The 24,523-nt window shown below is 34.4% G+C and overlaps 1 protein-coding gene across 3 annotated transcripts in view; it reads left to right on the top strand.

Moving 5' to 3' along the window:
• COP1 (COP1 E3 ubiquitin ligase) overlaps positions 1-24,523 on the top strand; it is a 120,270-nt gene that overhangs the window by 31,560 nt on the left and 64,187 nt on the right. For all 3 annotated transcript variants that reach the window (XM_033092936.1, XM_033092937.1, XM_033092935.1), the window contains exons 6-8: positions 2,050-2,118; positions 15,449-15,508; positions 17,221-17,297. In XM_033092936.1, coding sequence (XP_032948827.1) covers positions 2,050-2,118; positions 15,449-15,508; positions 17,221-17,297 — 206 coding nt within the window. The remainder of the gene's footprint in view (positions 1-2,049; positions 2,119-15,448; positions 15,509-17,220; positions 17,298-24,523) is intronic.

Below are 24,523 nucleotides of genomic sequence, written 5' to 3'. Positions count from 1 at the left end.
AAAAGCCTATTGATGTAGAGAAAAATTATCACTTAAGTAATAGTAACGATTATGTGAGATATGGCAAAATGACCCACATTTGTGAAATGTTACCTGCGTATTTTATAGATAGGGACACTGAAACCAACGAGGGGGAAACATACAACGTTTTACAGGGTTTTTAGGTTAGAGCACCAAAACTTACTGTTACACCTGGAAAGTCAAGTCTTGTTTTGTTTTCTCTTCTGTCTACTCCATCTCCTCCCCCTTTTGTTTTTCTTTCTTCTTCCCTTCCCTTAAAATCCAAGTAATAAACAGTACTCCTAATTTACAAAGTCAAACAATATTACAAGGCCAAAGGAAAACTGGTATCTCTCTGATCATGCGGCTTTAGGGGCCTTTCCCCACTTTCAACAAATCAGTTGCATTCCTACCCTATTTAGTGCCCTAGTTCATAGACCGAAATGAAGCATTCAGACTTACTATTTTGAAGATAGTTTTGTACACGTCCTTTGCAAGTAAACTGTTATTTATGAGCAGTCTTGGCTGTCTGTGTATGTCCCTTTTGGTATAAAGATGTGGTCTTTGCTCTCTAGCCAAATAATCTGCAGGCAGTTATAGATGATCAGTGCAAAGAGTCCCAAGAAAGATGCAAAGGATTCTGGGATACTTGGTCACATTGTTGGGACACAGAGACCCTGTGAATTTGTTCCTTGTGATAGTTTAACCTACTTCTCAGAAGTATCTAAGGTCCGATGAATACCTTTTGCAAGAAACAATTTCACTTTTAGATCTTCATGACACTATGTTTTCAAATTTATTTAGTTGTGAAACATTAATTCAGTTGTGTTTCTTAATTGTAATATCCTAATGTGATCCTCAGTTCATGTTTGTCCTCTTTTGTCCTTATTTGTCTTAACTTAAACATTTCATTGATCTGCTTTGCCTATTATTCTTTAAAATGTAAAGATTTCTTCGCGTTCTCCTAAGGGTATAGATTCTGGGAGTGGGGATGAGGTGGCCATGCTCTTTTGCAGTATGTGTAGTATCTTAGTGATTCTTCAGATTTTAACTGGCTTACTCTTATCATCTGAGGATTTGTGAAACATATGAATGTTTTCTAGAGTAACACAATCTGATAAAAATCTTGCCCAGTATTTATTTTAACAAATGTCAGATAATTCTGTTGCATAGCCAAGTAAATGACAGTTTTATTAAGTTTTCTTATTTGTTTATTTTAGAAGTGCTTCATTGTCCTTTTTTATTCTTTCCAAATATGTATATAAAAATTAGAATTGTATCTGTTCATAAACGGTTTCTTATTGTTACTGCATTTTCAGTTTTTGGTTTTCTTTTTATGTATATTTATTGATTCACCTGGAATTCCTTGGTTCTTTGTGTGAATTTTAACAGTAAAATATATTTTTTTTGATGCCCAGAAAATGTCAAGCTTATAATTATCATTTATCCATTACATTTTTGTTTGTTACCAGTTTGGGTTATTTACCCCTCCTTTCACTTGATTATATTAGCATTTTTATTTTTAAGTATTTGATTTTGACTGAAATTTTCTACAGAAGAAATATATTAATTCTCTTATCTGTGAGTAGATCATAACCAGAAATAGTAAATTTGACTTCCGAAACGTATGGATTTCTTCCCATTTACTATAATTCTTACTCCCCTGCAAATGAAATTCTTATGGGGAAAGTGATTTTAGTATATAGAAACTCTGTTGGATCCACCATGATTTTTGTCTTGATGTTGTATTAGTTTGTGGAATAGGAAGCTCTGACAGACAACAGAATTGCCACTTCCTGTAAGTAGTTTTTCCACAAGGTAAATGAGGAATATAATTTAAAACACCTGTTTTGTAAAAGTTGTTAGTTTTACAGAAGATGGCTTGCTTTTAAGAATGCAAATTAGCAAGTGGGAAAACTGATTAAATAGTAATAGACTGACTGAAATGGATGAATAAAGTTGCTTCATACTGGTTATATTGTGGTATTAAAGAAAACTTTGAACTCACAGTTAAATTTTTAAAAGAACAATTATAATTTTCTATTATAGGAATCACATGCAGCCCAACTACAGATCCTTATGGAATTCCTCAAGGTTGCAAGAAGAAATAAGAGAGAGGTATATCATTTTGTGTGTTTTACATAATGTTTCATTTACTGTTGTTGACTCTTCCCTCCCTTCCTCCTCCCCCATTTTTGTAAAGGCATAACAAGCTAAAAAATTGTTTTAAGCATGTAAAAAGCATTTGAGTTTTCAGGAGTTTTTCTTAAGCTTTGTTATTTTAACTTCTTTTACCTTTACAACTTGAAACTTGAAAAATCCCTTTTTGGAGATGTGCTGACATGTCTCCTATAAGATTGAATGCAATGACTTACCTCAGAGCTATAAAGAATAGAAAATAGAATTATCAAATGACAGCCTACCCTTCACCCTGAAAAGAAAATTCAGGAAAATTTACGTGATAGAGTCTTAATTAGAAAGGGTTCCAATTTTTGTTACAGTAAAAATGCATGCCGGGATGAAAACAAGGAAAAACATAGCTAGCTACCTGTTTAGAACTTGGAAAATGTAAGTCATGCAGGATAGCTAGAAGATAGTTTTTTATTAACAATTTTACAACTAAAATGTTCTAATTTAACATAAAATTCCTTAGTCATTTCACCCTTGTATAAAACATGGGAAAATAAAAGGCAAAATCCTGTGTTCTGGGTAGCATCTAAATAACTTTCAAAGTTTTTTATAGTATTTAAGTTCCTAACTATCTCAAATCTAATATATTAATATTTTTAGTTTGAGTTGTCTAATCAGGACACTTTTTGCTCATTAAAAAATGACCATCTATTTGCTAGTTTTATTATTTTTGAAAATAGAAAGATGAAAACTGTCTTTATTTTGTTGAAGTTTTTTAAGTGTGCATTGCCAGAACCTTATATTATCTTAGTTTGGTGTTTCTCCTTTTTTGATTATTCATGATGTGTAGTTTTAACTTTTTCTTTATTTAGGTAAGATTTTTCTGTATTCCAGCTGTTTATAACTAAATATTTTTTAGGTGGCTTATGACTGTATTTTTCTTATCTGTAACTTTTGTTAACAATTGTTATTTTAATATGTCTTGTTAACAAAAATATTATCTTCATTATAAATTTAGGATTTATTTGTTCTTTTGTTTTATTTTGGTGGATACTTCTTAAACTTTAATATGCGTAAGAATCACCTGAGGATCTTGTTAGGAAACAAGTTCTGATTAAGGGTGTGTGTGTTAGAGTCTGATAATCCACATTTCTGGCTCCTGGTGATGATACTCTTGGACTTCAGAACACACTTTGAGGTGCCAAAGTTGAAAATTTTATAATAGATGGACATAAAATTATGAATTCAATATGTACACTCAGCATGCTTTGCTATAGAAGATTCTTTGGAAGAGTGATAATTTTTCATATTCCATGCATACCCTCCTCCTTTTTAAAACAGAACGTGAAATTGTTTTGCAGTAGTCATACTTGTTTCTTTCTGCCTTAGACTTTGAATTCATTAAGAGTGAGATTTGGTACACAGGGGATTATCTGATAATGAATTAGTAAATGAATCAGTTAGGTGAACAGTACAAATATGAGGCTCTCTGGGGGTTAAATGAAGCGGCTGGTCATTGTCTGTGTCTTGAATTATTTAAGGTTTTCATTAGCCCCTGAATTTTTTTAGTGTTTCTCTAGGGGTCTAGTAAATGCTTGCAACAAATTGTTCGATTTGACATTGTCTCAGGTAATAAGGTATAACATATAACTATTGAAAAGGCTCTGAAGGTTCTGAGATTTTTACCCGGCTAGCAAGCTAACAAGTTAGCCTGCCACAGTTTTATAGATGCTGCAGAGGACATGGGGAGACTCCTGGGTTAACGGACTTTATTACGTCCCATCTGACAGTGTCAGTACCCCCTGACCCCCATGTTCCGGGGGCGATGTGGAGATAGACCCAGGTTGATGCTGCACGTACAATGGATTTGTTACAACTAAGGAACCCTGAGCTGAGGAAACCCCAGTCTTGAAAAGGGTCTGCTAGCAAACCTGTCCTGTCTTTGCCCTGCAGGGACACACTATTTTTATTATATTGATCAGAAAACAAACCTGCCCTCTGTCCTGGAGGAAGTCACTGTTTCTATCTTGCCAGTGTATTCTCTCTACATCCTTGAAAACGTAATTTGGAACAAAAGCTATCACAAGATGAGCAGAAATGGGAGAGATCAGTGGAGAATTGTTTCCCAATAGTAACTCTTCTTTGTCATCCTAATTTGTTCCCTCTCTTATTTGGTGGCAGGTGGCCTCCAATAACAGTTTCTATGATATTGCCTTTGATCACATAGCTGTATCGGTGTTCCTGTATTTTTGTTATTACATGTCTGGGTTAATTGTGCTGTAGAATTTTTCAGCGAACTGTAGTTCGAACTAATATGATCCTATGAGTAATTAATTTGGTTTCCTTTGGTCCATATTTTATCATGATAGGCAGTTTAACCAAGAAACATACTACTGTAGTTCCAAGTACTTCTGAATATGGTGCCTCTTCTGTGCATTGACTATACTGCCATTAATACATTTTGTTTTTCTCATTTTCAGTGTATCCATCAAGTGATTTTTAGTATTTGCGGTTTAATTATACAAGGGACTTTACAAGAGGAACTAGGTTAACAAAGTTTTAAACATTTGAAAATTTGGATCTAGGTTAACAGACTTTTAAAAATTTACCTATTACTTTGATTACATTTCATAAATTTCTCTATCATTGGAGTCAGGTACAGTAGTGATTTATAATCATAATAAAAATAAAATTGATTAATGCTCATGATTTAGGGCAGACAGAATGAAGTGAGTGGTTATATTTTCTTCTTGCATATGGTATAAAGTACATTTGCATGTTTAACCTCAAAATGAATATAGTTGTTAAATATCCTCTGTAGTGTAATTTATACTTGAACTGAAGCAAAATACATACTGACCAGGAGGCAGAGTTCTCCTTTTGAGTTTGTTTTCCTGAGATTAACAGTCAGACTTTGAAAATTAACTTTGTGATTTCATACTTAACTTTTAATTGGTGTTATGATGAGTCTTGGTTTAGACATTGATATATACTAATCTAGAAGTTATATCTACTTTTTGAATTTAACGTACTTATTTATTTCAATGTTACATCTTGCTGGCATTTTAGGGCTATATTTACCCCTATATTTAATCTTCATTTTTATTTATAAATTCCTACTGACTCTTTTTCAAATATCAAGAGACAGGAGTGCACAAGGCACATAGTAGCCATTTGAATTAGTTATGTACTGCTGTGTAACAAGTTACCCTCAAACTTAATGGCTTAAAACGTCAAACATTTAATATCTTGGGTCAGGAATATTGGTGCAGTGTAACTGAGCGCCTTGGCTCAGGGTTTCTCACCAAGCTACAATCCAGGTGTTGGCCAGGGCAGCAGTTATCTCAAGGTTTCCCTGGAATGGGAACCATTCCCAGCTCACTCACTGGCTGTTGGAAAGAAATGTCAATTCCTTGTCACATGGGCTTCTCCATAGTATAGTTTACTACCTGACAGCTGGCTTCCCTCCATAAGCATGTGAGAAAGCAAGAAAGGACTTTGAAGACAGCAATCACATAATTTATGTAACTAATCTTAAAGTGACATCCCAACACATGTGCTGTTTTCTGTTCTTAGAAACAAATCATTAGGCCCAATCCACACAAAGAGAGGGAATTACAAAGGGGTGTGAATACTAAGATGTGGGGATCTTTGGAGGCTGTCGTACTTAGAGCCTGCCTACCACAGCATTTAATAAATACATGTATAAATGAAGGTGTTATTCTTTCTCGTGGTCAGATTGAATGAAAAGGCTTTGGGTTTCATGTAAAAGCCAGTTTCATGTGCAAATTTGTACTATCATTTGGACGATTGCTTTATATTTCATTTGATTTCATTTTAAAATATACTTCAGAAAATTGTACCTGTTTAATTTACAATAGGACAGTTTTGGTGAGTCCTGGTTTCCTTTTAGTTTTGTTTGGAATTTTAATGAGTTGAATTTTACAATGTTTTTATATGAACTAAAACTCAGGAAAGTCCACTAAGCAAATTTACAGTTGGAAGAATGATAGTAGAGTGACCATCCTTGTAAACCACCATTTGATTAAACAGTAGTTTATTGCTAGGAACCCCGAAGCTTCCTCCTTTTTCCAGATTACAGCTTTCTTTATTGACTGTTACGTAGTTAATATTCTGATATGTACAGTAATCACCTCCCTGTTTTTCTTTATTGTTTTGATGTATAAGTATTTATGTCTCTTTTTGAACTTACATAAATGCACTTCTATAGTAATGTTTTGTTCTTGTCTTCTTTGGCTCAATGTTAAGATTCATCTATATTGTTATATAGGACTGTAGTCGATTCATTTTTGTTGTATTCTATTAAGTAAATATGCCTTATTTTTGTTGTTTGGTGGACTTGAGAGTTGTTTTTGGTTTTGGACTATTCACAGAATGCTACTATCTTGAATATGTAGCCAGGTGTATATTAGCATATACATCTGTATGGCATGTATACAGAAGTGGAATTGATGAGTCGTAGTATATGTATATCTTCAAATTTAATAGATAATACCAGTTTTTCTAAGCACTTGTATTAGTTACTTTTCCTACAGACATTATATGAGTGTTCCTATTGCACTGTATTCTTGCTGATACTTAGAATCAATGACTTCCTAATTTAGCTAATCTTGGGGTATATGTTGCTGTCTTTTCGTGGTTTTAATTTGCATTTTCCTGATGACTGACTAATTAGATTGAACACCTGGTACTATGTTTATTGGCGATTTAATTTTTTTATGTATGTGTGACATGCTTGCTTAAGGCTTTTGGCATCTTTTCTGTTTAGTTGTTGGTTAATGGTTTGTTGTTTATATATTCTAGATAAAAATTCTTTGTCCTCTCTGTCTGTCTATTATCTATCCATTTATCTATAGAAAATATTTTCCTCCTCTAATTGGGCTGCTTTTTTCATTGTCTTGATGTCATTTGATGAGCAGAAGTTTCTGTCTTTAATAGAGTCGGATTTATTCGTCTTTCCTGTATGATTAGTGCTTTTTGTGTCAGGTAAGGAGTTTTTTTCCCACTGGAGGTCATGAAGACGTTTTACTATATTACCTATTTGAAGCTTTAATTCTCTGTTTTTCACATTCAGATCTACAATATACCTGGGAATTTATTGTGTATAATGTGAGGGATAGGGAACTTTTCATATGGATATCCAGTTGTTCAGGCATCCTTAATTAAAAAGTCCATTCTTTCCCCATTGCTCTGAAGTATCAATTTTGTCATACGTCACATGTCCATATATGTGTGAGTTTGTTTCTTCGCTCTCTCTTCTGCTCCACAGGTCTTTTTGTCTTATCTTTTTGGCAATACCACATTGTTTTAAATACTAGAACTTTAAGTTATTGTTTTTCTTTAGGACTGTCTCAGCTATTCATGGCTCTTGATATCTCTATATAAATTTTAGAACCAGCTGGTACATTTCCATGATAAACCTGTGATTATTATTGGGATTACTCTGTAGATCAATTTGGAAGAATATATCTTTACTGTATTGATGAGTCTTGTAACCCATGAATATGGTATTTTTCTCTATGTATTTAGGCCCTTCAGAATTTCCTTAGAAATTTTGATATGTTCCAGGGTATTATTCTTACATACCTTTATTTTAGATTTGTTCTTAGGTCTTCAATCATTTTTTATGCTATTGTAAATGATGTCTGTGTCTTTAATTTCAGTTTCTTACTGTTTGTTGCTGGTATATAGAAATACAGTTGATTTTGACACGTACATGTTTGTGTATCCAGCAACCTCGCTAAACTCTCATTAATTCTAACAATTTATAAATTCTTTTGTTTTCTGTGTGCACATCATCTGCAAATAACAGTTTAGTTTCTTTCTTATGATTCTTACATCTTTTATTTATTTTTCTTGTCTTACTCTGCTGGCTAGGACATCCGGTACAATGATGAATAGAAGTGGTGATAGCGGGGAATCCTAGTCTTGGTGCTGATCTCAAAGTGAAAGCTTTCGGCGTGTCACCATTAGGTATGATGTTTTCTGTAGGTTTTTTGTAGGGACTTTTTATCATTCAAGGAAGTAAATTTCCATTCTTACTTTCCTAAGAGGACTTCTTTTTTTTTAAATCATTAGTGGGGGTTGAATATTCTCCAAAATTTTTGTGCCTCTGAGATGATGTGAATAATTTTTGTTCTGTTAATGTGAATAATGACATTTGTTTAACATTAAAAAGTCAGTCAACTTTGCACTTAGAGTGACTAGGACACTTCTGGGCATACCATCCAGATTTTCCCAGGAGTGTCCTAGTTTTATCACTCAATGTTCTGCAGCCTAGGAAACCCCCCCCAGGATGGTGTTCACTTTGCCTGTATCCCTTACGTAACCCACACTTGGTCATGATGTACATTCTCTTCTATATTTTTTGGTTTGCTGATGTTTTAGTTAGCATTTTTATATCCGATGTTCATTAGTGAGATTGTCTGATGACCTTTTTTTTTTTTTACACTGGTCTTGTCCAGCTTTGCTATAAAGATGTTTTTGTGTTACCACATGAGTTGGGAACTATAGCTTCTTTTTCTTTTTTCTGGAAGAATTTGTGTAGTCAAGGAAGGGTGTCTTTGCTGAATGTTTAAAGATCTTGCTGGACAAGTTATCTAGACCTGTTTGTTTGCTGAAAGTTTTAAACTGTTGACTCAGTTGCTTCAACCGTTGTATGCTTATTCAGGTTTTGGTTTTAGATAATCACTTTTGATAGATCATATTCTTTCTAAGAGTTGTCTATGTTATCTAAATTTGCAAATATGTTGGTATAAGATTTGTCTTAATACTAAGTTTTTAATGCCCCCAGGGTTTTCAGTGATGTCTTTCACCCTGCTCATTAATGCTGTGACTTTTCTTCTTTATTTCTCCGTCGATTACTGCCAGGGATATATATATCAGTCTTATGAGTCTTATCTCAGAACCAACTTTTGGCTTTATGTTCTCTATTTTATTTGTATTTTCCGTTTTATTAATTTATGCTCTTTATAATTTCCATTCTTCTACTTTCTTTGGTTTTATTTTGTTGTTCCTTTTCTACTTTGTTAACTTGGATTTACGTATTATGCAGACTTTTTTCTAATACAGGCATGTAAGGCCATAGTTTTGGGAGGTTTTTTGGTGTGTTTTTTTAAGCTGCATCTAATGATTTTGGTACGGTATTTTATTTGTTATTCCTTAGTTTAAAATAGTTTCTAATTTTCATTATAGTTTTTCTTAAGCCTGTGAGTTTTTTAGAAATAAACTACTTATTACTCCGACATGGGAATTTTCCTTTTGTCTTTTTGTTACTGATTTCTGTTATTATTGGATTGTTAGCAGAAAATACCTTGTGTTTTATTCATTTGAATATATTTGCAACATCACCTGGTAGTTGGTTGAATTTGAGAATATTTGTGCTTGAAAAGAAGGTGTTGGCTGCAATTGCCTGGTGCAGTGTTAAGTTTGTTAAATGCATGGTGATAATTTTCTGGATTCTTACTGTTTCATTAGTTACTTTAATCGTTATATTCAAGGTGAGTTTATTATAGACAGCAGAAGTTTTTCTCCATTCTGCCAGACTCAGTCCTTTAATTGTGTATTTAGACCCTTTACAATTAAATGTTATGGCTTAACCCTACTGTTTTATTATCTGTGATATGTTTCTTTTTTGTATTTTTGTTGTTTGTTTTTCTTACGTTTTTCTCCTTATGGGTTACTTGGATGTTTTTAGAATTCCATTTTTATTTATTTATAATGTTTTGAGTATGTCTCTTTGTGTAGTATTTTAGGAGTTTCTCTGGGTATTACATTCATAACTTATCACAGTCTTCTGGTGTTGACATCTTTGTATTTGATTTCAAGTAAGCCATCTTAATATGCCCCTTGTAATCCAGTTTTTTGGGGAAGTGTCTTGTTCTTTGTTCTTCTCAGCTTAAAAAAAAATTGCTGTGGAAGGGCTGAAGCCTGCCATTTTAGGAAGTAGATATTAAGTATGTGTTTGTTTGGGGAGTGTATGGATGCTAATAGTTTAGATTGCTTTTCGTATGGCTAAATTTGCTTTACTTTTGGTGGTAACTCAGAGAGAGAAAGACAGAGTTTAAAGAGTGGGTATTTCTTTTTCAGAGCAGTTTTCGGTTCACAAAAAAATTGATAGAAAGGTACAGAGATTTCCCATATACCCCCTGCCTTCGTATACGTATAGCCTCTCTTGTAATCAGCGTCCCCCCCAGAGGGTTCATTTGTTATAGTTCACGAACCTTCACTGACACATCATAGTCTCCAAAGTCCATAGTTTACTTTAGGGTTCTTTCTTGGTTTTACATATCTTATGGGTTTGGAGAAACATAAAATGACATGTGTCTATAATTATAGTATCGTGTAGAGTATTTTCACTGCCCTAAAATTCCTCTGTGCTCCACCTATCTGTCCCGTCCTCTGCCCCCAAACCCCGCAACCACTGATTTTTACTGTCTCGATAATTTTGCCTCTTCCAAAAGATCGTAGAGTTGGGTTCATATGGTATGTAGCCTTTCAGATTGGCTTTTCTTCACTTAGCAAAATGCATTTCAGTTTCCTCTGTGTCTTTTCATGGCCTGAAAGCTCATTTCTTCTTAGCACTGAATAATAATATACCACTATTTATTCATACGTTCACCTACTGAAGGGCATTTTGGTTGCTTTCAAGTGTTGGCAATTATGAATAAAGCTGTTATAAACATGTTTTTGTGTGGACATAAGTTTTCAGTTCCTTTGGGTAAATACCACGGATCGCAATTACTGGATCTTATGGTAAGAGTATGTTTGATTTTTTAAGAAACTGTTAAACTGCTTTTCAGTGTGGCAGTACCATTCTGCATTCTCACCACCAAGGAATGAGAGTTCCTGTTGCTCCACATCTTCGTCAGCGTTTGGTGTTGTCAGTGTCCTGGATTTTGGATGCTCTGATGGGTGTGCAGTGCCATCTCATTGTTTTTAATGTATATTAAGTTTTGCTACACTTTTTTTTTTAACCAGCTTTGTTCTGAAAGTGTGCCAGTGTTCTTTTGTTCAGTTTGGAATGTCAGGTGATTGAAGTCTTGGCAGCTGTAATTTTATTCTAATTATATTAGCTTTTATAAAAACCAAAGTTCAAATACTGAGTTTAATACTTTAGTCTATTTTATCAAATTATGACTGAAGGTTAGATAAATCCATGTCAGTGGTACCTACCTGCACCAAATTTAATGTCAGTAAAGGGGACTCTAGGTTGAATTCTTTTATTTAGTCTTAAGGGATTCTCAAATTTTACTGCACTTTTTAAATTTAGATGTTTCTTTAAACTTTATTTGGGTTTTGGCTCAGCGTGCTGTGTTAAGAGAGCGCTTGGTATTGACGGCTTAGGACTGTGCTCTCAAGTAGCGTTTCTCCATCTTATGTATTTATTATTATTGCTTTCAGTGGTCCCCAAACTCATAATGATGATAAGACCAGGAGTTTATCTGTTCTTCCCAATTTGTGATTGATTGTCATTCAGATAATGGCAGTTCATCTTTATGGACTTTTTTCATATATCTCCAAAACACTCTTGGACTCTGATTCACGCTTTTTTCATATATTCTCTCTCTCTCTTTCTCTCCCCCTCCCTCCCTCTCTGTCTGGTTGTGAACAATGGTTGCAGGGTAAACTTCACCTGAATCTTCTTTCCACTTCTTTTAAATGATTGTCCTTTGTCTTCTGTTTCCTATGCTATAATGTCTCACATTGATACCAGAAAGGAAAACACTTGTTTTCTTTGTTTGTCACTCTACTCTCCATACTTCTGGTCACCAAATGTGTGGCTGATTTTTCCCACACCAAGCAATTCTCATTTCTCCGCAGACACCAACTGGGTGTCTTATATTCCAACAATTTTGACACTATCTACCTGGAGTTACCCCCAGATACCACAGGTTAAAGGCTCAGTCTCACAAGACTGAAATGTCACTTCAGATGTTAATCACAAGTCCAGTTTGTCACCTGTGCTTCTGACGGATTGGCTATACATCCCAAGAGCCTCTCATCAAGTTTCATCATTTGAATTCAGGAAAACAGTTCACTTACTAGATTACCAGTTTATTAGAAAAGGATGCAATGCAGGAACAGCCGGATGGAAGAGATGTATAGGGCAAAGTACGCGGTGGGGAAGGGGCGCAGAGTTTCCAGGCCCTCCCCAGGCGAAGTACTCTACCATCATCACTCGTTCACCAACCCCCGTGTTCAACAAGCCAGAAGCCCTTTGAATCCCGTAAGTCGGGTTTGTTTTTCCTTTTTAGTGGGGGCTTCATTACATAGACATGACTGATTGGCCATTGGTGATTGAACTCAGTCTGCAGCCCCTCACCATTCCCTGAATGTTGGGGTGTGGGGTTGAAAGTTCCAACCCTCTAATCACATGGTTACCTCCCCTGGCAACCATCCCTCTGCTGGAGCCTCTGCAGGAGACTCCAGCCACCAGTCATGTCATTAGAGTACAGAAAGACACCATCCAGGGTTTTGGGAGCTGTGGCCAGGAGCCCCAGCAAAGACACATTACAGTATCCCAATGGCCTAATCATTTAGAACTCCAAACCCTGGAGGATAGGTGAGAAGAGATGCAGAATCTCCTAATGAAATGCAAATGCCTCAAATTTAATATGTGCTGTCTAAATAGTTTCTATTTCGCCAAACATTTACTTATTTATTTTAATTTTTGTCTTGACACCTTTTCAGACTTTTTTCACATAGGCAGGTTAGTTACATCATTTTGTTTTACAGTTTTACCTGTATGTTAATTAGGACAGTGCTTAAATTTTCGTTGTTTTGTTTTAAATTGAACCATGTGAAATTGCTGGTTTTGGAAGTAAAAATTGTTTGAACGTTGGCAGTTTTATATAGTTCACCATATATATATTAGAAGGATGGGGCGTGCTCTTCAGAGAGTGGGGCATTAGAGTTTAATATTTTGGAATTTTAGGTGATATTAGAATTCTTTTTCTGGTATTTCAAGTTCAAAAATTAATTTGATCTTAAGTATGTATTATGCATCACACAAGTAATATTGTCTATCTCTGGGTGTTGATACTATAGATGTTTACTTATATCCTTCTTTGTAAATCTATTTTTACTAAAGGTCTTCATACTAAAGACCCCCAGCGTTTGTTTAAATAAGGATTTTAAGGATGAAGCATTTCAGGGTAATTAAATGAAAAAGGTTAAGGGGGACGACCATGGGATGCTTTGCTGAATTAGAGGTTAGGATTACTGGAGTTGAAAATGTCTGTGAACTAAAAGACAAAAGGCTTCAGTGATGTTGGAAATAACTTATAGATGGCTAAGATGAGAAGAGAGTGATTTGGCTGTTTGGATCAAGCCAGACCAGAGTGGTTTTTGTATTAGAGTGGAAGACGAATTATTGGAAATGGCCATGGAATGCAGTAGAAATGGTGAGCCCCCACCTAGTTCTGTGAAACCTGGAACATGAGAGAATTTATCATTTTGACCAGCTTTTATTTGAAACTGTTCCAAGACAGGCTGTGTCTTTGAGGGAGAGCAAGATTTCAGGTAAGGCAGGAGTATTGTGAAAACTGTTAGGTCGGAGGAAAGTGTATTGCAGTAGATGAGGAGTCTCAAGCCTTTGACGGTGCTTAGCGCTCTGTTTACCGCTCTGCCGAGACTCTCCCCTCCCCCCGTTTCTAGTACGCTGTCTTTTCCCCTAGTTTTGTGGCTCCTGCTTTGCCCTTCTTCATTGTTAATGCAGGCTTGCCCCGTCTTCCTTTGCCCATCTCTCAGACTTTGGTGTTCCCTACATCCGGTTCTTGTTCTCCTGTCTCGTGATATGCTGGTTGATAGTGCGTGATTTCATTCATTGTCCTAGCTTCCTCAGATTTATTATTTACCTTTCTCATAGCTTTTATGCCTTTGTGTATATTATTATAGTCCCTGCTTATTTCCCCACTGTGTTCCACCTGGCAAAATTCTTAGTCCTTACAGGGCTTGCTCAGCTTTTCATTTAATTTCAGATCTAATTTCAGTTACCCAGTTGTTTCTCTCCTCCTAAGTTTTTTTCCTCCTCGGTTAGGAACAATCTGTGTCCCCTTAATTCTGTGTGCATACCACCATCGTAATGCTTACTATGGTATCTCAACTATCGGTTTACTTGTTTGCCGTCTCCCCTACACTCAGTTCCATGAAGGCAAGGGCTGTAGTTTTCTAAACCCTGTTCTTTCCAGTGCTTAGCAAAATACGTAGGATTGGTAAATATTTGAATTAGTCAGTTATTGGTTATATTATTAACTATGTATGGAATGCCGCAGAAGAGAGGGTGCTAACGTTAATAAAACCTGAAAAGTCTGTTGACCTTTACCCGTCATTAAAGAAATGAAAGTTAATAACATAAGGTACTCCTTTCAAGAAGTAGCACAGCATAGTGGTCAACAGCATGACTCCTGGATTTGAACTCCAGGTCTGCCACTTACTTGACTTACTTGCTGAATGAATGATCTTGGGTCATAAAATGATCATTTAACCTTTCTGTGCTTCATTTTCCTAATGCATAATAACATCTGGCAATAAGTATTGCATAAGTATTCATGACTGTTATTTTACATTTAAAAATTGATTCAATATATACTGGTGATAGAAATCTAAATTTGTATAGTGCTTCTGGAAAACGATTTTATTTCTTTTGTTCTAATAATTTCATTTTTTAATCTCTTAATAAAATTTGAAATTCAGACTCATGTTTTAGGATTACGTATGATAGTTTGCCAACAACTTAAATCTCTGGTGAGCGGGGGAATGGTTGCATGTTGTTGAATGTGATTCAACAAATGAAAATGTTTACTAAATATGGCATGGAAAAAGTTAAGATGCAATAGGTAAGGTATCAAAAGTAAAACATTGTCTTAAATATGCTTTAAAAAATGCTTAAAAAGGAAATGTTTAGGTGCTAACTTGCGATTGCTTTTGGATGGTGGAATTTAACCTCCATGAGACTAATTTTTATCTTTTAAATGGGGTTAACTGACATGCTGATTTTAATTTCTACAATTAAATGAGGTAATTTGAAAGCTCTTTGGATGTCTTGTATTTTTAAGTCACATTGTTCATCTTTCATGTTTTTATTATAAAGTCAATCCTGACTTTTCTTAAATATTGTCTCTCCATTTACACTTTAACATAGGGACTTCCAGCTCTTTTTGTGTGCTGGTTTTCATCCCTGCAGTTTACCATTAGTGCCCAGTTTCCTAGGAAACTGGGAGTCATTTTCCAAATATACAGTTATTGGTTTTGCCAGTATGGTTTGGTTCAGGCTTTTTTTCTCTTTTATCTACAGCAACTGGAACAGATCCAGAAGGAGCTCAGTGTTTTAGAAGAGGATATTAAAAGAGTGGAAGTAAGATATCAAGAATTTCTCACATGTCTAGCAATTTTTCAATTTCATGAAATTGTCACTTTTCTTTAAATTGCTAAATTAAATTTATGGGATTGGTCTTTATTATGTAGAAAGTACCAGATGTTACTGTAATCGACTGCATTTTTATAGAAAAAGCATCATTTTCTTGATGATAAATTCTAAATTTGTTTTCACTGTGTTTTAATTGCCATGATTATCAGGTAGATTAAAAAAATCAGTTTTCTTGGTGTGCCATTGTATTAACTAAATCAACTCCCACAAAACCTTTAATTATTACTGTTAAAATGATGTCATGATTGTATTCTTTTATTAAGTAAATAATTTTTACATTTTTTTACAGTAGCACCTACTGTATTATTAGGTGCTAAGCTTACTTTTAAAAAGATACGAGAATACGTTACCAATAATGTAGGGATTTGTAGTATGATATAGTTTACTTATAGAAATCCGTGGGAGGATCTTTGAGAGGCTCATAGGCTTTACGATGTGAGGTTATTGTCTTCAGCTGTATTTAAATTTACTGTATGTTTTTAATTATTCACATGTATTGTAATTTTCTTTTGCTGATATATATTAATTGATGTTGAGTTACTATTTAGTGGAAGTTCAGTATCCCATTTGGCATTTCTAACTTGTTACTAACTTGACTATATGATTGAACTGAGCTTGGATTAGTCAGAAATAATTTTGCTTGATTATGTATCTTTAGTGGCATTTTAAATTATTTTCAAAATATAGAGCATAAAAAAGGAAGCCAAGTTGCTGGTATGATTTCGAGGCATAATTTATGCAATGATAGTTGATTAGGAGGCCTTTTCCTCTGGGTTAATGACCAAAACTTAGAGTTTAAGCCTTTATTAAACAAAGCTAATATCTAAATCAAAAGGAGTGTTACTTTTCTTAATTTTTGCAGAGGATATATTGAAAGCAGAGACAGATACTTCCTGTTCTTTGGTACTTTAGAGAATTGAACCTAGTGATCCAGTTACCATACTGTCACAGTTATCTTGATATTTTTCAGCAGGTCCTCACCCAGATCAGCTAGTTCGTTGTTCAATAGTGTATTGCACATCTCATTTAAAATACAGTTGACCCTTGAACAACACAGGTTTGAATTGCGCACGGATCCATTTTTTTTCCAATAGATACTATAAATGTATTTTCCTTTCCTTATGACTTTCTTAGCATTTTTCTTTTTCTAGATTACTTTATTGTAAGAATACAGTATATAATACATATACAAATATACATGTTAATCTAAGGCTTATGTTGTTGGTAAGGCTTCTTGTCAATAGTAGGCTATTAACAGTGAAAATCTGGGGGGGGTCAAAGGTTATACATGGATTTTTGACTATGGGGTGGGGTGGGGCTGCTGCACGTAACACTCGTGTTCAAGGGTCGACTGTATTTACATTTGTCTTTTTTTTGCATTGGTGGCTTCATTAGTGATGAACAATATTAAATAATTTCTAGTTCTTTAAGGATGTGTACCATAGAAAAGGCTTATCTATTAACTTTTTAGATATCCTTGCTTTTATACTCTGTGAGAGGAAGCCTTGAGAAAGTTGGATGTTGAGACAAAAATGGACTGATAAAAACCTGGGGTTGGAAGGGAATGTAACATACCTCATTTTGATGTACACATCTTTTGTTTGGAGTGTCAATTGTAACTCAAATAATTGTGCTTTCAGGAAATGAGTGGCTTATACTCTCCTGTCAGTGAAGATAGCACAGTGCCTCAATGTGAAGCTCCTTCTCCATCACACAGGTACAAAGTTTCAAACTTACAATTGCTTAGGAATTGTGTTACAAAGTGCACATATGGTCCTAGCCCTTGGGAGCCTTTTTCATGTAATGTACAAAACCCCTGAGAAATTACTTTTGGTCATGATCTAGAAATGAGATTCACATGGCTCATCTATTTTCTTAATACTTTGAATTTTCATATCAGGAACAGTTACTGAGTAGAATGTTTTAATATTACGAATTCACTGTTTGATTGAAAGTTTGGTGGATTTGTTCAAATAATGATAGCTTTAAATATTTTGTGAAATGAAATCAGATGACGTGAAAAATCTATAATTTGAAAACATGAAATGGTAATATTGGCGGATAATTTGATAAAGTAAAACCTTGGGCTTTTCCCATAACTCGTTGAATTTTCTTGGGCAGATCACTTCCCCCAGATTTAAAATGAGGGCATTAGGTAGAACTGTTAGTTTAGATCTCCCTGGTATCTTCTCGTAACTCCGTTATTAATTTAATTAAGTCTTCCCTTCTGTATTCTCTATTAGAGTGAGGATTATATTTGTCTAGCTCGCAACCATTTCTCTAGGTTTTTAGAGCAGTGCTAGTGACTGTCCTCCATCACTAAGTATTTGTGAAATGTAGTGAATGTCTGGTCCCTTCCAAAGTTCTATTTGATGAAATATGTACTACCTAAAATTTGAATTTGAACCTTTTTGCTTGAAATGTTCAAAGTAAGAGCAATTTTATGTGTTTTTCACCTGCTAATCTGTTTAGGATAATGGTGCAATGGAAGTTTTTCAGGCAGATAGTTTTAGGACAACTCGTGGATTGTCAAGCAGTCTATTGCCAGTACAAGAGATTATACTACCTTTTGAATCTGAGTCAGTTCAGGAAAGCGATTGTGGGTCTGGTTTTGGTATGGTATGTGGGGAAAGGGGCCAGGGAACCTTCTAGTTAAAGAGCATTCCTGGGATAGTTGCTATTTTTCCCATTAACCATTTTATGGAGAGCCTCGTCAGTCCTACTTGATTCTTGGGTTACTTTGCTGTGTAATTTTACAGCTTGTTTTTCTCCATACTTGATTTTCTTTAAAACACTTGGGAATAACTACGTCTGTGGGATATTGTTATTTTTAGGCTTAACATTCACATTCACTTTCTGATATACATGAGATCTTTGTTAATGAAATGTTTATTACGTGAGTGCATGCAGGCAAGCAAAACTTGTCATATCACAAAATATTCACTAATAAACTGACAATTCCCATTATCCTATCTCTCTCTGCATAATAGTAGCATGTCTTTATATCTGTTGTATCTATGTCTTTGTTACTGAATCTCTCGCTTTTGTTACTGAATCTCTCGTTAATAAAAGCCAAGCTTTTATTAATAGGTGACAATATAGTAGTATAGTCACGTAATTGGCTCTATTTATTGGCACTCTTCTCCATGTTGAATTGAATCTAGATGGCAAAGCACCTGCCCATATGGAACTTACCTTCTGGGGGGTGTATGTGTGCAGGTTGGGGGAGGTACTAAATAAGCACATTTATAGTGTAGTAGTACATGACAAGTAAGTAGTACCTGAAGAAAAAATATAAGGGATACTATACTAGGAGTTTGGAGAGGATTCCATTTTAGTTTGGATAGTCAGGCTTCTCCAAGGAAGCGACATTTAAGCTGTCACATGAATGAAGTGTAAATATGATTGAAAGTCATGGCAGAGTTTTGAGCGGGATCTAATTTAGATTTTAAAATGTTTCCTGGGGTTTCCATGCGGGGGACAGAGTAGAGTCTATCTGTGTCCCTTTCAACCTCCTGCCATCAGAAGCCTGGAGGAAAGTTAGAAAGTATTGAAACAGTCCAGAGGAGAGGAGATGATGGCTTGGACTAGGGTTTTATTGGTGGAAGAGATGAGAAGAGGTTGTATTGTAAAATAAAGTAGCACATCGTGTAAAAGATACAGGATTTCATGAAGTCTATGAAAATGTTGTAGGAGAATTGCTAAAATAATGTGCAGAGCTATTGTTAAATGAGATTCTGGCAGACTTTAGACTTCTTAACAGCTGAAGAAGGGAAAATAGGGAAACATGATATTTTCTTCAAAAGAGTGTTTTGCTATTTCTTTAAAACAAGGGATTTGAATATCCCTCAAGGTTTAAGAGAGACACTTGGTAAAAATCATGTAGCCCTTAAGTATATGGGGAAATGACCCTTAAAATTAGGGTGTGAAATTGAACATGCTGGGAAGAATGTTATATTATACTATCAATTTGATTTTTCTTTATTTTTAAGAAATAGCATACAGTTGCAATTATGATAACTTTCTCCATAATTATTAGCTTTATGATCTAAACGCCAGATAGTTTTTGTTTTTATTCCTGACTGTGGTGTTTCGGTTTCCCTTTGAAGCAGGTTTGCTTTTTAAAAAGCCTTTTTGTAGATTTGTGTATTTTTTTGCTATAAGGAGGACCTTCATTATATGTCAGGTCATTGAATCCCTTACAGAGATTCTGGGTTTATGATTAGATTATGTGTTTAAATGAAAAGAAAAACAAAAAACAAATAATGGTATCTGCTCCCATGGGATTTTGTCTTCTATATACCATGATTAGCTATAATTGTCATATCCTGTCTATTCTTTCCTTGCTACCTTGTTTAGACTCAGTATCACATGGAGTCTAGCAATGGTCTTTTAACTATCCTCCTACAGTCAGTGCATTGCCAGAAATCTGATCGTGTTTCTTTCCTGCTTAAAGTCCTTCAGTGGCTTTCCATTGTATGTAAATTGGTTTAGATCTAGCCCTTTTGCATGGTCTTCCATAATCACCTGTATCCTGTCTTTTATTTTTGTGCTTTAGAATTGAATTTAGCTCCCAAAACAAGATGTTAGGGTACCTTTATGTATGCTGTTCCTTTTGCCTAGAAACTTTTTCTGGATTCATCTCTTTTAAGTAGCCCAAGGTTAGGTGATTACAGACATATCTTAAGAAATATCTGCTACACCTTCATGGAGGACTTCTGAAAATAAATGATGTTTTGTTATATTTTAATGAAGCTTATTGTGTGCGAGGAGTAATAAAACCAGTTGATGGTTTATTGTTGGCGGTACAAGGGTTACTGGCCTTAACTCTGACCGTATACCTTTCGAAGGAGTTGAATTTAATGTAATAGGCAACGGAGGACATTGAAGAATCTTACAGAGTTTTTAACTTGAACTAAAACAAAAAGAAACACAAAACACAGAAATCAAACTTTCGTAGCAATACTATAGAGGGTACTCTTCATACATCTGTAATTTTTCATTAAGTCGATAGGTAATAGAAATGTAACAAGTTATGAAAACCTTTTTTGAAACAGTGCAATTTCTTTTATTTAGAATATTTGAAGTTTATTCTTCAATCACTCAGCCAGTTTTTAGGGGTGTGTCAAGCATGTATAAAACACTATTTTAGGTACTGGGGAAACAGTTGTGAATATGACAGATCCCAGAATCCTGCTGTCAGAGTTACACAGCCTTACGATGGAAGATAAGTTATTCTGGCAACTTAATTGTTCTGCTTAAAATACAGTGTAAGTAGTCTTTCAATTCCAGTCAAAATGCATGTAACTCTAAAACTTTAGTAATTATTTTGATTAGTAGGCATTCCAGCAATTTTAAAAACCACCTTTGGGTTCTTGTTATAAACTGTAGCTGTCACTGCATGATTAAGCTATTGATAATCCATTCCAATTCTGAAATCTGAAGTGTGACTAGGCCAAATTTCAGTGTGCATGAGGTTCAATCAAGACTTATTTGAAATGCAAATTTTTGAACCCTTTCCCCAAATCTGATCCATATGTCTGAGGTGGATCCCAGAGATTTAAATGCAGCCGTGGGCGATCATACTTTAAAAATATGTCAACACTAGTATTGTACATAGTACGTCTGTATTACTGACAGGTTTTTAAATAAATCTCTGAATAAGATATGCTTACTTTTTTTTTTTCATAAAAGAAAGCCCAGATATTCAACACTAAAGTTTTATAACTATCTTTAGCTTATTTCATCTTTGGGGAAGATGGGGAAAGATTTCTATTTATTTTACTCACTTCTTTGTAAAGTTGCCTATTATTTGTAATGTCTTAAAAATGCCTCAAATCAAGTTCTTGGATACAAGAGAGCCAGAAAAGTTAAAATTAAGTCTAGAGGAGAACTGTATTTATTTGCAAAAGTTGTAACTGTCAGAGTAAAGTAGCATCTGTGTATTAGGTGCTGTTTTGTAATTTACACGTATTATTTCGTATAATCCTCAGAACAAATGCTGTGTAATAGGTTTTGTTTTGTTTTTTCTTTTTTTTTTTCTTTTTTTTTTAAATGCTTTTTATTTTAGAGATGAGGAATTGAGTCTTAGAGATGAGGAATTGAGTCATAGAGATGAAGTAATTTGCCCAGCATTATACAGTTAGCGCATAACCAGTATTCTAACGCAGGCATCCTTACTCTAGAGCCTTGGGAGGTGAAAGAGTTTTAGAAATTATCAGAGTTGAAAATAAAACATTGAAAAGAAGATAAATAGGAACTTGCGGTTCAAAAATGGAAGGGCAGTGGCAGTGATTCTTCAAGAAGAGAAAACATGTCACTTTGGCAGTCTTCCATAAGGATTCTGGAGTTGTATTGCCACAACTTAGCAGTTTGATCTTAGGCGAGTTTATTAGCTTCTGTACACCTCAGTTTTCTCATTTGTAAAATAAGGATAATAATACCTGTCTTGACTGATAAAATGTGATAGTGCATTTAAAGAAATGAGAATAATGCCTGGCACATAGTACACACTGAATAGATTAGCTGCTGCTGCTGTTAGGAGATAGATTAGTCACATTGATTTTGGATGATTTGTCTAAATAGTTGTGTCAGATGTTAAAGGGTATGTGGAATTAGGAAGGAAAAATTGAACATGAAGACTGATTTCTAGCCTCTCTTAAGGTGTCTGCAAAATTAGGACCACAAGAATTTTGATTAATGTAAGTAAATGGGATTTACCATTAATTTGAAATTCATTACTTCAAGTTGTTATGTAAAGAAAGTAATATGATACACTGTTGTAGCAGAGAAAAAGTTCTATATTAAGAAACTGACAGAAAAGCATTATTTTGAGAAAACAAGTTAATTTAGCTCTGATCTGTTTATACTAACTAAGGATTATTGCTTTGGTAGAAAAGGAATAAAATAGTGACAAAATTTACTGCTTTAAAAAATTAAAACCATATTTGGTTTTAATTAATTATTAAAATTTGTAAGTCAGATTGTCAGGTAACATGTTGCTTAGGTATGTTTTATTTTGGGGAACTGGTTCAATAATTTTATGTAGAATACTGGAAAGGAACGGGCTTTGGCTATAGCCCTATATAATTTATTAAATGTAGCTTTATTTTTCTCTGTCTCACATTCATACTAATGAAAAAAACCAAATCATGACAGCAGTTAGTCTCATTTTATGTGTACACAGAACTTTTGGTCCATTCAATTCTCTTTTTTATTTAAAAACCTTATATTTTCTTTATGTTCAGTCTTAAATGATCTCACTATGCTTGCTTTATTTTGTTCACAACTTTAAAAATTCTCTATAATTAACAAATGTGTCTGTCAATAATTTAAATGTGAATCATCCTTTTTCAAATAAAAGTCCAAGATAAAATTAGTCACCTATTATCTTTATCAAGAATGAACTACTGCTTTCTTTCAGGTACCTTCCATTATAGATAGAGCTTACATACAAAATTGACTGACGTATGTCTTAATTATGAAGTATGTACCTTTGCTTTTGGAAACAGATAATTTTAGTAAGGGTAGTGTGTGACATCTAGTTGCATAACTCAGTTTCCTTTGTAACGTGGGTTACAGCTGCATAGTTTTCATTTCTGTCTTTAGTTAAGCTTCTCGTCCAGCAAGAACATTAGAATTTTTTTATCTTATTTTCTCCATTTTGATTGAAGTATAATATTCCTAACTCAGTTATAGTTATTAACTTGAACTTTTCTTCTTGCCCTTGTCACTTTTTGATGTCTTTATTAAATTTTTGTAACTTGATTGACTTTTGTTTGAAATAGTTAATGATTCTTTTATATTTATAGGTTGCCCTTTTTTTCACTTTTTTCCTTAAATCATGTCTAACATGGTGGTTCAGTGTAGACTCTGGAACTTGACCACATGGATTTGAATCCTAACTGCACTATTTGCTAACTGTGTTACCTTGGGCCAAATACGACTATATTACCATTTAGGGTTTGAGTTTCCCCATTTGAGAAATGGGAATGAAAATAGTATCTACCTTAGAGTTATGAGGTTTAAATTATTTAGGTCAGTGTCTAGTGCATAATAAATGCTCAATAAATGGTAGCTATTGCTACTGTAGTTATTACTACCTGGTGATTATGGCTAACTCATAGTTAAGTAGTATAACACCCAGCTATAGAATCAAGAGGACCCAGCCAGTCAGTGCTTTCTAATATTCTCTTCTGATCATGTTATTTTATACACACACACACACACACACACACACACACACACACAGCAGAATTAGAGCGCTTTATTTTTCAGATTTCTTCTGTTACAGTCCTGTCTATATTATCAAATTTTTCTCAGTAAATAAGATTAATATCTGATATAAAATAAGTTTCAGACTCTGCAGATAATATTAGTAAAATACCACTTAAAACCTGTTGTTTCAATAGCTTCAGCAAATTAATGAGTATTTTTTACCATGTATTTGAAATGTTATCTCACTATTCACATTAATATATAAATATCATTGCTCAGGCTTGTCAAAGAAATCTGAATTATAACACCATAAAAATCATATCTAGAATTGCTCTGTCCATTGACCTCTAGATATGCAGCTACATAATTTTATTAATGTTTATACAAATGCCAAGGGATTGAGTTTTATTAGTAAAAGTAACAGCTTTTTGAATGCATGGCATTTCCTCATTTTTAGCCCTATTAGTCCCTGGATGGAGTATACTGAAAATAGCATGTGATCTTGTCATACCAGTGCATGACTGTGCAAGGAAGGTGAGCATTGGTTATATTTCATCAGAGAAACGCATTACAAGATTGTGTTGATTCTTTAATTTGCAGTGTAAGTGCTTAGAAGGCTCTTTCTTGTATAACTGAGTCTTCCTATTGAAGCAGTCAAGAACACAGTGAATTAAGATCTGTTAATATGTGTTGCTTTCTTGATACTATTTGAGGACAATTCCATCT

This window comes from Rhinolophus ferrumequinum, chromosome 22, assembly GCF_004115265.2.
Source record: "Rhinolophus ferrumequinum isolate MPI-CBG mRhiFer1 chromosome 22, mRhiFer1_v1.p, whole genome shotgun sequence".
Lineage (NCBI taxonomy): Eukaryota > Metazoa > Chordata > Mammalia > Chiroptera > Rhinolophidae > Rhinolophus > Rhinolophus ferrumequinum.
Note: the sequence above shows the minus strand (reverse complement) of the source record. Positions and strands in the feature narration are given on the sequence as shown.